The 13,989-nt window shown below is 39.3% G+C and overlaps 1 protein-coding gene across 1 annotated transcript; it reads left to right on the top strand.

Moving 5' to 3' along the window:
* The first annotated feature begins 2,866 nt into the window (after positions 1 to 2,866).
* CLEC3A (C-type lectin domain family 3 member A) lies at positions 2,867 to 11,387 on the top strand. The gene is made up of 3 exons (XM_026012409.2): positions 2,867 to 3,061; positions 7,735 to 7,818; positions 9,777 to 11,387. The coding sequence occupies exons 1-3, from the start codon at positions 2,947 to 2,949 to the stop codon at positions 10,166 to 10,168; spliced, it is 591 nt and encodes a 196-aa protein (XP_025868194.1). The 5' UTR covers positions 2,867 to 2,946; the 3' UTR covers positions 10,169 to 11,387.
* The last annotated feature ends 2,602 nt before the right edge of the window (positions 11,388 to 13,989 follow it).

Below are 13,989 nucleotides of genomic sequence, written 5' to 3'. Positions count from 1 at the left end.
TGGTGATGTCAGATGAGATGACGACAGAAAAGAGGAAGCACCCATGTGGTGGTGGAAACCACAGCATTGCTGCTGACAAGGACACAGGGAAGGGTGTTGCAGGCAAAAAACCGAGGGGGGTGGCGTGGCAAGGCACAAATATTCTTCCAAGTTTTCAGAAATGGCCCCCTGAGTGGTTTGGGGACATGAATTGTGCTGGAGAAGAGTCAGGAAAAACAGACTTTTAAAAATCCATGGGATGTTAATGGGGGTAGAACCCAGAATTTAACTTCAACCATCACAAGTTGGAAATGTCTGAGACATCCAACTGGAGAGGTCACATGGGCCACTGGAACTGTCAATCTGAAGGAGGAGATCAAATTGATAGGTAAATGTGAGAGTCCCAGACAGAGAATTGGAAGTCACAAGAAGGATTAAGATCATCTGGGGAGAGAGAATTGGAGATTAGAGCAGCCCCGGAGAGAGTCCTGGCAGTACAGCTAGGGAAGAAACGAATCCTCAAATATTTAATTAGAGCAAAAAGTGTGGGCTTCAGTAGAACTCTTCTGGATGCTACTGTAATGGTGGATACACGACATTATACATTTATTTTCCAAGACCCATGGAGCTGTACAACACAAATAGTGAACCCCAATATAAACTATAGGGTTTAACTGATAGTAATAGATCGATATTCATTCATCAATTATAACAAATACACCACACAAATACAAGATTTTTTGATTTTTTTTCTTTGGCTTTTGTTTTTTTGCAAGATGCTAATAATAGGAGAAACTGGGGAAGGGGGTAGGGCAGGCTCTCTCTACTTTCTGCTCAATTTTTCTATAAATCTAAAACTGTTCTAAAAAATAAAGTATTAATTTAAAACTAAGAAAGCATAGGCTTTGAAATCTGGCTAAAAGAAAACAAGTCCAAAAAAGCGTCAGAGGCTTCCTGGAAAGGAAAAAGAGCCTAAAACAATATAGCATAGATCAAAGATCCAAGAGAAATCATTAGCTTTCCACAGCTATTCTGTACCTCAAAAATCTCTTCTCAGAGTAAAGCTGGCAAGAAGTATTTTCAATCAATCATAAGATCAGTTGTAGAGCATTGATCCTTTTCCACATGCATATCAAAGCATATTTTTCACAGGCCAGGTCAAAGGAGAGGTCAATCAAACTAGGTTTTAAATTCTACTGCAATTCCCCTGAGGTTCAGATTCAATACAATCCAGTCTATAAATGGAGAGAATACAAATCATGGAGTATTTTAGAATACCAAAGAGATCTGGTATTCCATGAGTTGCACATACTATTATAATTAATGGTAAGAATGTCACAGATGTTATTACTATTATTATCATTAAGCACTGGGCATTGTGCTAAGAGCTTGTAGCATTATCTCATTTAATCTTTCCTGGACAGTAGGCATTCCTAGCTCCGTGTGAGAACAGGTTCAGTGATTACCCAAGATCACACAGCTGATAAATAGGTGAAATTAGAACTTGAACACAGCTCAGCTTGCTTCCACAATGCTGTCAAGTGCCTGCTCATAGAATGCCCAAATCAGTACAAGGAGTCTGCTTTATAAGTAAAATCTTTACTCTTTATTCCACACTTACATTGCTAAATTATGTCAGGCTTTTCTCTCTCAGCGGGCTTACTTCGGTGTTAATACGTGGGTAGGGTACAAAGAGGCTTTCACTGGAAGGCAATGAAGATAGATTAGACGGTGGTTTTCTCCTAAGATCCAGAGGGAATCAATCAACCCTTGGTTCTTCCTATGTTGTCTCAAAAAGAAAATGAAAGATAAGGGAAGTCCCTTGCTTTTGATACAAAAGTCAGTCTGGTTCCTAATACTTGTCCTAAAAAGCCCATTGTTAAGGTAAGAATAATTAAACCAAGTCTTTCACTCTATTATTCTCTTATTTCTATATTCCCTTTGAAAGTATTTTTTAAGTAGGGTAATTTCAAGGCAGAAAGCATTGGGTGATGGGGATACGCAAAACAGCTATAGTTGACATTTTACATTATTCTTACAGAAATAATTCACCATCTCAATTTTCTTTTCATTCTAAAGTGTGTTTCCCAAAACTGTAATTCTTGATGAATCTACAAAATCTTATTAGGAAGCCTTCTGCTTTATCATGGACTATCTACTTTGGCCAACCCTGTTACTCACTGTGAGCAAACCATTCCCAAGTTCCACTTGAGCTGTGTAGACACAGGAATGTGTGTATAACTCTGGCATCACATATACACACGCATATGCAGTAGCTGTCCTGGTTTTTTGGGGTGTGCTTTATTTATTTATTCGCCCCGAAAAAGGAATTGAATTTCCCAGAACATTAAAAGAACTGCAGAGCTCCAAATCAAGGGCTTAAATATTGGGGTCTTCACAGAGCTACTCCAAACTTTCTGCCCTTTAAATTAAAAAAAAAAGGGGGATCTCTGGGTGGTGCAGCGGTTTGGCGCCTGCCTTTGGCCCAGGGCGCGATCCTGGAGACCCGGGATGGAATCCCACATCGGGCTCCCGGTGCATGGAGCCTGCTTCTTCCTCCGCCTGTGTCTCTGCCTCTCTCTCTCTCTCTGTGAGTATCATAAATAAATAAAAAAATTAAAAAAAATAAATTAAAAAAAAGGAAGACAACGAAGGAGAAGAAAGCAGGCAAAACCCTTAATCCCATAGTTAACTCTGATACCCTCTAAAAAGCGAGTCAAGTAGAGAATGTAACAGGAACATTAAAAACTAAAAAAGTCTAACATGAGACAAGAACAAGGGGCCACCTTATGCTGCGGCCAGCCGAGGAATTCAAACATTTCGTCAGCAGGATTCCAGCCAACCTTCACACGCACTTTTATAAAGCTGGCCCAGGCTCTCCAGAGCAAGATGTGGCTGTGCAGTCTTCTTGCCTCTTAGCTACTTCACAGGAGCTGGCAAGGTGGTCATCAGACTTGCCCAGGAGCCATGGCAAAGAATGGACTTGTAATTTACCTCCTGGTTATCACCTTACTCCTGGACCAGACCACCAGCCACACATCCAAATTTAAAGCCAGGAAGCACAGCAAACGCCGAGTGAAAGGTAACGGGGCTTTTCAGCCCAGCAAAATTCTAGGCTTGCCCAGTGTGGGGAGGGACTGGGCAATGTTCATTTCCCAACTCCTCCAGGAGAACTATCTCTGATGATAGTACCATGCCACCGTGTGGATATGGCAACTCAGGGGACAGAGTGGCCTTTTAATTCTCTGGAACAGTTTGATATTTAAAGGAATCATGTGGCAGGCCTTTTTCTTAACAGAAAAAGGTTTTGTACTGCATAGCCTTTGTCAAGTAAGCTTTGCCACGCAGAATGCTCTTCAGAGGGATATGTGGATATCCTGGATACGTGGATATCTGGTTTTTATGAGCAAGGGATCAAGTGGAATAGACTGATAATTAAAATATACTGTTTCATTTCTATACATAGTATAGCTGTTCAAATATATTTCGAAGATAACTATAATCTTATTAAATGTGTAGTCAAAGATATAGACCATTTTGTCACTGGTTATCATGAAGGTGTATTTTCACACTTCTGACAATATAAGGACAGTCTATACTGCATGTTTAAGCTTTTTCATGTCGGAGAGAAACTGAACCTCTTTTTAAACTTAAAAATATTTCGACATGCAAAGTTACATAGTGTTCGAAAACATTTTAATGCAATACTGAATCTCCAAGCAATCCTCAAATCTGAGTGGGTTGAACTGGGTTAACAGGCAAAAAAGAAAAAAACAGGGGTACGTGGGTGGCTCGGTCAGTTAAACAACCAACTCTTGATTTTGGCTCAGGTAATGATCTCAGGGTCTTGAGATCGAGCCCTGTGGGCTCCATGCTCAGCAGGGAGTTGGCTTGGGGATTCTCTCTCCCTCTGCCCTTTCCCCTGCCCACTCTCTCTCCTTCAAATAAATAAGTAAATATTTAAGGGGGGGCACCTGGGTGGCTCAGGGGTTGAGCGTCTGCCTTTGACTCAGGCTTTGATCCCGGGGTCCTGGGACTGAGTCCCATATTGGGTTTTCTGCAGGGAGCCTGCTTCTCCCTCTGCCTACGTCTCTGCCTCTCTCTGTGTCTCTCATGAATCAGTAAATAAAATCTTTTTTTAAAAAAAGAGAGAGAAAAAAAGAAAAAAACAAACCTTGCAAAGAACAAAGATGATAGCAATTTATTTGGAATATGCTGAAACCATAGCAAGAGGGAAAAAGCATCAAGAGAGAGAGACAAAGAGTGATGTTTTATCTTATCCTCTGAGTCATTTTCATTTTCTTACCAGCGTATTTCAAGGTCAATATATATGATACTATTTCCTTAACAATTTTATTTCATTAGTAATAAGACATAAAAAACATACCAACAAAGTGCAAGCCTGGACTTGACACAGTGTGGACGGCTGGTGGGTAAAAAGGAGGCTTCTCTTGGTGTGTCATGTTTTGAATATAATGAAGTGCCCTGAAATGGGGGCATTTATTTCTATGATTTAGATCTGATGCAGTTTCTTCAGTGGCATCTTTTTCCTTTATAAAATATTAAACATTCTTATTATCTCTTTTATTTTTTTATTTTTTATTTTTTTTAATTTTTATTTATTTATGATAGTCACAGAGAGAGAGAGAGAGAGACGCAGAGACACAGGCAGAGGGAGAAGCAGGCTCCATGCACCGGGAGCCTGATGTGGGATTCGATCCCGGGTCTCCAGGATCGCGCCCTGGGCCAAAGGCAGGCGCCAAACCGCTGCGCCACCCAGGGATCCCTCTTATTATCTCTTTTAAATAGAAGATTAAAATACTTCTTGTGAATGATAAACTAGATTGGTGAAGATGAGGGCAGGGAAGATACCGTGTGATGTGGCCTATTTTTACTGCTAGCATTTCTTCAGCTCTGGGAGGTAGAGGCAAAGCAGTGACTACCCAGTAGAGATGTGGGGAGGGATGTGAAGAGGAGACGTGTGTATGCTGTGGGCATGTTTCTGAAGTCATTCAGTTCGGGTCACCAAGAGCTCCCCAGCGCCACCCCCAACCACACGCAAGTGTGCACACATGCTTTTCTCTGTTTGCTTTTTAACTGACGGGGCCATACCTCTTCAACATCATCCTCCCAAGGGAATTTTTGTGAGTCTCTGCTATTAGGTCCAAGAAAGCGGACTCTACAGCTGTAAGGGAAGCAATAAGCCTAAACTTACCAAATGCTTCTCTCCCCACTAACGCACACGCTTTTAAAACATTTTAAGCACTTGAGAATTTATGAAATCAAAAATAAAGCCAAAAAAAAAAAAGTGAAAGCCATTTTTTCTCTCCCAGCCCTCTTCACAAAATTACTCACTATTACCTATTGGGAAATAATATTCCCAGAGTTTTTCTAGAGTTTTTCTAGTGCACAATTAAAACCTGTTTTTAACCGAATAAGAATTGGCTATTCATTTATCTTATCTATTGAATCTTGGATAACTATCAATGTAAGGGATATATCAGTCCTTTTAATGACCCTATGATATTCCACTGCATAGATGGGTCATTATTCATGTTATCTATTCTCTCTTGATGAACTTCTGTGTGGCTTCTAATCTATCTTTTTTGATCCAATGCCTCAGTGAACTGCTTTGTGTACATATACTGACCCCATACTAGGTAGGATGTTATGATACATCTCTAGAAAACTGCAGGTTCAACACATTTTCCAACTGTTTCCCAAAATAATAGCATCAACCCTCGTTGCTCCCATCTTCAGTGTATGAGAGTGACCATTCCCACATACCTTGACAACTTAACATTGACTCATCAGCTTAAGCTCTGTCAAGGCAACCAAAAACATCTCTCTTAATTTGCATTTCTTTAATTGTTAAAAAGGTTGACATTTCTTTGATTGTCAATGAGGTTGAAGGTATATTTCATATGTCTACTGGCGATTTTCCAGGAATTTTTTTGCATTTCTATACCGAAACTACTTTTGGAGAAAAACAATAATAAAATGAAAGGGAGTTTTTTGGTTTTTTTACTCAAAATGTTAATTGGGTGACTTAGCTCAAAAACAAAATTTCCCTGGCCTTTAATTCATAGGTCTCAACAAATTACGTGTTGCACAAATGAATACAATTTAATTTTTACATTGAAGTAGTTATTCCCTGTATTCATTGTAGACAAAGCACATCCACATTTGTCACAAAGGTTAGAAGCAGACGCCAAGCCACCTGGATAATGATTTCCATAATGATCTCCCAGGAGCCTAATATTATTCATGTCTTCATGTTAATTACAATACTTACAGCTTCCCTGTAGAGGCCACATATTTATACAGAATGGAGCAGGAAGCTGAGAGGGAAGGGGGATTGGCATTGGTATGGCTGACAACTTGAAACTTGGAAGCAAGTCTTTAGTGGTCTTTGTGAACCAGGCCTCCAACAGTTGATGGTTTTCCATTCTGAATGTGCCCTTATATTTATTCTGGGTTGAATGGTCTCTTTGAGGAAATTCTTGGGTTATTATATTTCTGAGCTGAGCTATTGGATGCTTTCAAAATTGATGTGCATTATCAAGTGAAACAAGAGGTGGGGTCCATCCCTGGATACAGCAGAAGGCATTCCTAACCCAATGTGGAAACACCTGGCTTGCAAATCACATGTTTAAGAGGATGATAAATCAACATGTGTGGATTTAGTATTGTGCTGAAAAATCCAGAACAGAACATAGATTCCCCATAAGGCAAATAGATAATGAGGCAGATGGGGACAAACCATACCAAACTTTAAAGCATCTTCTATGTCCAAGGCCATGTGCTTGGGATCAGGCAATTACTTTGCAGGAGCAGATCAGAAGGATATGAAAGCACAGAATTGGAGTAAAAGATATTCAAATCCCGACCACACCTTATGAGCTGGCGGGCCTAAAGCAGGTTAATTCGGCTTCCTGTGCCTCTATTTCTTCTATGAACTGAGGATAGTGAGAGTGTCTATTTCACAGGAATATTGAAAGAATTAAGCCCCTACTACACAGTGCATGATGGCTTTTAATATTTTTGTCATTTATTATGGTTTATTATAATTCTTGACTTTGAAGAGTTCAAACTGTCAATTTCTAAGACAGTCCCCATCAGTCCTAGAATCTTGTTTATTCATTCAACTATGAGCAGCTATTATAGGTCAAGCATTATGTTAATCATCAGGAGCACTATGGATAGTAAGACAGATCGAATTAAGTAAAAATAATTATAGAGAAAAGTTCTCCCAAGAAAAGTAAAGGCTCAAAGAAAGAGATCAGTCAGACAGATGCTAATATAGAGACAATCACCATAGAAGAGTTTTAGAAAAGATATTTCAGCTCAGTGAGGAGATGGACAAGAACTGGAGCAAGAGTGTTCCAGGCAGGAGGAACCCAAAAGAGTGGATCCCAAGATGACATACCTCGCTCTAAGATGCTCTGAAAGTCAACTTTGCCTAGTCATACTGGTCTGATGCCTGAGAGGGGGAGAGTCCCACAAAATGCGGCTGGAGAGGTATAGCAGCCCTGTTTCAGAGAAGGACCATTTAGTACGATTACCACTACCAAGTTCTTATGAATCTTCTTGACCAACTTACTTTCATGCATTAATTTCCATATACACTTGGCCCAGTTTCATGAAAACCACCCTCAGCTTAGATTCTGGGTTCCAAAGCTTTATTTTATTTTTATCTTATTTTAATCATGCTTTCCATTCCTCCTACCCTACCCCACCCTAAAATATCCCCAGAAAAGGATGGAGACTTGAAGACTCAAGTTGAAAAGCTCTGGAGAGAAGTCAATGCCCTGAAGGAAATGCAAGCCCTACAGACAGGTAAGACCCAACGTATCAGGGCTTTGTCTCAAAAGACAGAGGAAAAGAAATCATGATTTTCCAGCAATTCAAACTATACCCACAATACATGTCAAGTTCTAAGTGACACTCTTTAAAAGAGAGATTTTCAAACGGAGGATACCTGGGTTGCCCAGTTGGTTAAGCACCTGACCCTTGGTTTTGGCTCAGGTCATGAGCTCACAGTCATGACATCCACATTGGGCTCCACACTCAGTCAGCAGAGTATGCACAGGGTTTTCTCTCTTCCTTTCCCTCTGCCCCTCCCCACCTTAAACAAACAAACAAACAAACAAACAAACAAACGAATGAATGAATCTTTACAAAAAGAGAGAGAGATTGACAAGCCAGAGAGGTATACAGGAGAAAGGATCCAAAAGCTGGGGAGACAATTGTTTTGGGAAATCAGCTTGATTTTCCACTCCCTTCTCCTATATATAGGTGGTATAGAAATAAAAATAGGCATCTGAATAATGCATTTTAAAAGTTTGTCCATAACTCTTCTCTAATAGGCAATCAAACAGAATTGAAGCAAATATTCATTGGTGAAGATACTTAGCATTCATTAGATGTTTACTAAGTACCCACTGGGAGATCTGCTGAGGTTCAACTAAACACGGGATCACAGGACTCAGTCTGACCACATGGAGGACCAGATGCAAATGGAAAGCCATTGGTTAGAAGCACAGCTTGGCATTCCTCTTTACACAGGAGTAGAGCTCCCAACAGCCTGTGCAGCTGTACATCTGTCTTCCAGGAGTTACCCTCCTTGGCTCCCAGGGGTTAAGGAAAAGAGAGCCACACTGGGTGGGTTCAAGAATAGCCCTTGCTCACAAGAGTTATACCTCCAGGATCCAACACCTCACATAGCAACTCCAAAAGCAGAACTTCAAGGGTCCTGCAAGAGACCTGTCCAATTATAAGAGTTACTGCTTTTAGGGAAGACTAAAGTTATGGCTTTCCATCAAGGATTTATAACTCCCAGGCCAGCTTTGTGTTACCAGTTCAAGGTCATTTTTACCACAAGCAACTTTGCCTAGTCATACTGGTGACATATTCCATTTATCAGGTTTCCAGGAAGAGAATACAAAAGCCAAAGGAAGATTAAATGCCCATGAGGAAGGCAAAAGAGTTTTATTAATGCCTTACCCACAGCTGGGCACTTTAAATACATTACAAACATTAAAACATTAGTCCTCCAACAATTTATGAGATAGGTACCATTATGATTATCCTCATTTTATAGATGAGAAAACTGAGGCATAAATAAATAAGTATTTTCTCCAACAATTACACACCTAGTAAATGTCAGAGTCTGGTTCTCCAGACTTTGCCCTAAAACTATCTTTATGTTTGGTTTATCCTGAATAACCTAAACAATATTACCAGGGCTGAGTTACCTGCATAATAAAACCACTTTCTTTCCATATGTCAATTCAGACTCTTGTTTTTGTTTGTTTTCTTAATAATTATGAAATACTAATACTTTAGTTCCAAAAGTTCCAAAGAAAGCAGCATACAATAGAGCTACACAAAGAAACAAGCATGTGTATATCAAAGCAGCATGAAACTAAAAATGTCTTGAGGGTGGGACAGACCTGAGTTTATGTAGTTATGATCTTATATGCTACGTAAGTTGCATTTTTACACACAAAGTCGTTATAAGTAACAACTTCTATTAGGCCTCAATATCCTGATACGTAAAGGTGGGAGAAATAAAATCTCACTTTATGGGATTATTGTGATTATTACATTAGTTCATTATTATAAAGTGCTTGGCACAAGGTCTGACACATACAAAATCTCCAATAAATGTTAATTCATAATTATGATCACACATCACTATAATTAATAGTAATATTAACTACTATTTTCCAAGTCCAATCCTGGATGTATAATACGCAAAAAACACTAATATACCAAATTTCACATCTTTACAGTCTGTCTCCGAGGCACAAAAGTTCACAAGAAATGCTACCTTGCTTCAGAAGGTTTGAAGCACTTCCATGAAGCCAATGAAGACTGCATCTCCAAGGGAGGAACCTTGGTTATCCCCAGAAACTCTGACGAAATCAATGCCCTCCGAGACTATGGTAAAAGAAGCCTGCCAGGTGTCAATGACTTTTGGCTGGGCATCAATGACATGGTCACAGAGGGCAAGTTTGTTGATGTCCATGGAGTCACCATCTCCTTCCTCAACTGGGACCACGCACAGCCTAATGGCGGTAAGCGTGAAAACTGTGCCCTGTTCTCCCAGTCAGCTCAGGGCAAATGGAGTGATGAGGTCTGTCGTAGCACCAAGAGGTACATATGTGAATTTATTATCCCTTAATAGGCCCTTCTCAAAAATGCAAGATTGATCACAATTTACAGGCTGATGGTTCACAAGAGTAAGTCAGAATTGTCACATGGGCATCTTTTGTGTCCACAGGTAAACAAGAGTCAGCCAATTTTGCTACCACATTTCACTGTGATTTTGCTCTCTATGGAGTATAGGAGGTCAGAAATAATGATCCAGCTATGTGCACAATGTTAATGTGGCTTCTGCAAAATGGGCTATCTAATCCTTCCCACTTTCCTAAGCCCTCTCCTTTGTACAGAAACCAGGTCTGTTAAAAACACAACAGCTACCTGGAAGATTTTCTCTTGGAGGTTTAGTCTATATTTAATTGATGAGCATTCTCTAAATCAGAAATTCTGGGGGCGATATGACCCAGAAACCTTAGTCTGATGCCCGATTTGTTCCATCCCAGTCATAGCATTTTGCTAGCCCATAAACCTTTCTGAGTCGGTGCATCCCCTGGTGGGACCTGCATCCTGTCTGCCACATCAGAACATGGATATCTCAGAAATGTTCTGATTTAACTTTGTTTTCTTCATGACCCTCTTCCTCCACCATATACACACTCTGATTTTGAAAATGCCCGCCCGGTCCAGTCCTGAAAGGGAATGATAAAACAGGATATTTGGCCAATTTGTAGTCCCAGAATTACATTACTATTTCTGACTTGAATAGGTAACACTAAGGCAAACTGTATGGGAAAATAAAGTAGGAAAAAAATATGTTTACTTTTCCCTTGCTTTAGTATCCTTATCCTCCTAGATGAAATTGAGGGTTGATATTATATATGTCAGTTTCCTTTACATACTTTATGTACTTATATATGTGTAAACAAGCATATATTGGTGTCTATTAGGGGCAATCTACCTTTGGAAGTTGAACATTGGATTTAAATAATATTATTTTGGAGTCATACATCTATGCAATATTTTATTCTGTCAAGTGCTATTTCCATTAAATAGTTTAACTAGATTGTATAAAATAACTTTATTGCCTAACATGAAATTACAAAGCTTAGGCATAGGGGAAATGGGCTTTTTAGAAGCCAGGAATTCTAAGTATATTCTGTTCTTCAAATAAATGTCATTTTCTTCTTTAAATATTGAATATGTTTTATGAACAATATCTTTCTTTGCAAACTCGAATTACATGTGCTTGGAATTAAGTTTTAGTTTTTTTCACTGCACAATAATAAAGCCTGAGTTCTGATCGACGTGGATGTATTTGGATGTTGATTAGTTATTCAAACTACGTTAGTTTATATCAAACTTGGCACAATTTGAGGGGAGGAAATACCCTAGATCTGATCGAACTGGTGATTTAGATATCTAAGGAGAATAATTTTATGTGACAATAAAGAGGTAGTCTGAAGAGAGGAGGAGAATATTAAAAAGAAAGTTGTACCTACAGTTGTTTTTGGTAGGCCCTGACTAATCCCCTATTCCAACACAGCAGAATTCCCCACAAAGATTATGACAATAATGAAATTAATAGACATTGATGGTAGTAAAATCTCATCATACTCCAGGTATTGTGCCAAATTTTATATAATTCTCATTAATCTCTATAACAAACCTGGGTATTAGGCTCCAGAATTATTTCATTTCATAGAAAGAAGAACAAACTGAGAAAAGAGAGATACTAACTTGTCCCACATCACACTCCAGGAAGTAGTGGAATTGTGCCCAGAACCCAAAAAGTTGACTCAGATCCTACTTCTTTGGCAACTATGGAAGAACTGTGACAATGTCAAGCCTGTTCAAGTAGGCAATGAAAGTGGACTCTAATTCATTCTCCCAGTTTCTGTCATTTGGGATAACATTTTGGGCAAACAGCTGACCTTGGTAAGGCATTCAGTCTGAGGTTGTTTCAAAAGGGTAAATAAAGACAACCAGGGTTCATACAAGTCTATGTCAGAGTTTGGGTCTCCAGGAGATGGGGCATATAGCTAAGATGATCCTTCTCCCGAGTACTCCAACCAGAAAGATCAAAATAAGCTTAATTCAAAAGAACAGATGAAGGTTAGTGAGGGGAAATCACAAAGAGATTAGCATGAGGAAGAGCAGATGGATGGGAGACAGAGCAAACTGGAAAGAGTAGATTAAGAAATTATCTGGTTTGCCCAGAGCTGAACTCATGACCTCGACTTTATTATTTGGCCAATAAATTATCCAAAAACCATACCCACAAGATTCAATAACCTAGATTTCCCTTTAGTCTATTTTGCTTTTTGGATACTATTTCGCAAACAGTTGATCTTCCGGCAAGATTAATAAATAGGTCTTAACTCTTAGGTCAAATTTTCTTTTTTTTTTTTTTTTAAGATTTTATTTATTTCTTCATGAGAGACACAGAGAGAGGCAGAGACATAGGCAGAGGGAGAAGCAGGCTCCATGCCGGGAGCTCAATGTGGGACTCAATCCCAGGACCGTGGGCTCACGCCCTGAACCAAAGGCAGGTGCTCAACTACTGAGCCACCCAGGTGTCCCATCTTAGGCCAATTTTTCTGTCTCCATGAAAGTTACCAGACTAGGCAGAGAATGTAGACAAACATCCTGAAGCTTGGTGGAAATAGTGCCCTAAGCAATTAGTAATGTCTCTCACGAGCTCATGGTATGAGAACATCAACATTTACCAACATTGTCATCCCTAGGGTAAACACTTGGCTTCCTGAACATATCAGTTATAAGCCAAGCCCAATGGTTAAAGTCCTACAAGCCTTCCAGGAAGCTGATTTTAATCTATAGAGCAGTGCTTCTCATACTTTCTTGTGCTTACAAATCATCTGGGAAACTTGTTAAATTGCAGATCCCGAGGGTCTGGGCTGAGGCCCTAGATTCTGGATTTCTAAAAGCTTACAGTTGAAACCAAGAGTACTAGATCACACACCATGATCCGAGAGCAAGAGCCTAAAGCTTTACTTGCCCAGAGACAGTCTCAGATGGACTCCTGCAAGTTTACTTTTCTTTAACTCAAATGTCAAAGGTAAGACCTGCAGTTCATCTGAATGAAGAATAATACTGAGAGCAATTTTTTCTACCTACCACAGATGCCGCTATCCATATCATTAAATGAGGTACAAGGTAAAAATAAATTAGTTGAAGGAAATATCAATAAGAGAAGCTGGAATTCATGATGTGAAGGAAGACTTACTGCAATGATCAATGATTTCTTTCTCTTCCCTAGCACTGCTGAATAGCATTTCTTAAACTAAAAATAAAGAGAATTATAGTCTTTCCTGCTTTCAGAGTAGTGAAAACTAATCATATTCTCACCAAATAAAACACATGTAATGAATGAAGAAGCCTACAAATTCAGCTAGTCAATTAGCTCATTTAATCTAATGTCAGAAATTCAGAGGATAGCTACTAACTATAAAGCACTTTGCTAGGTAATATTGGAGAGACAGAAAAGTGAATTATGGTTCCTAAACTCAAGGATATAACAACATGGCACATAGGAAGAGAGCAAGACTGACTACTCATTGGAGTCTAAGAAGAAAATATTAGTACCTCTATTTATATATGGAAGTAAGTGGACTATAGTTTACTACTATGTAGCTTTGCCTAAATTGAACACCATAAAATGGTCGGTGATTTAAATAAGTTTTTGCACAGAAACACCAAATTGAATTTATGCTAATGATGAAAAACAAAAACAAAGACACATGCACACATATGAGCGAGCACAGCTGACAATTCTACTCCTAGTGTGATTGGTTCAAAGAAGCATACAGAGCCGCAGCTAAACCAATTAGAATCTTTTCCAGTGGCTGCCCTCTGACACAGGGGCAATGAAACTCTTTCTGTTGG

Source organism: Vulpes vulpes, chromosome 12, assembly GCF_048418805.1.
Source record: "Vulpes vulpes isolate BD-2025 chromosome 12, VulVul3, whole genome shotgun sequence".
NCBI classification, from domain to species: domain Eukaryota; kingdom Metazoa; phylum Chordata; class Mammalia; order Carnivora; family Canidae; genus Vulpes; species Vulpes vulpes.
Note: the sequence above shows the minus strand (reverse complement) of the source record. Positions and strands in the feature narration are given on the sequence as shown.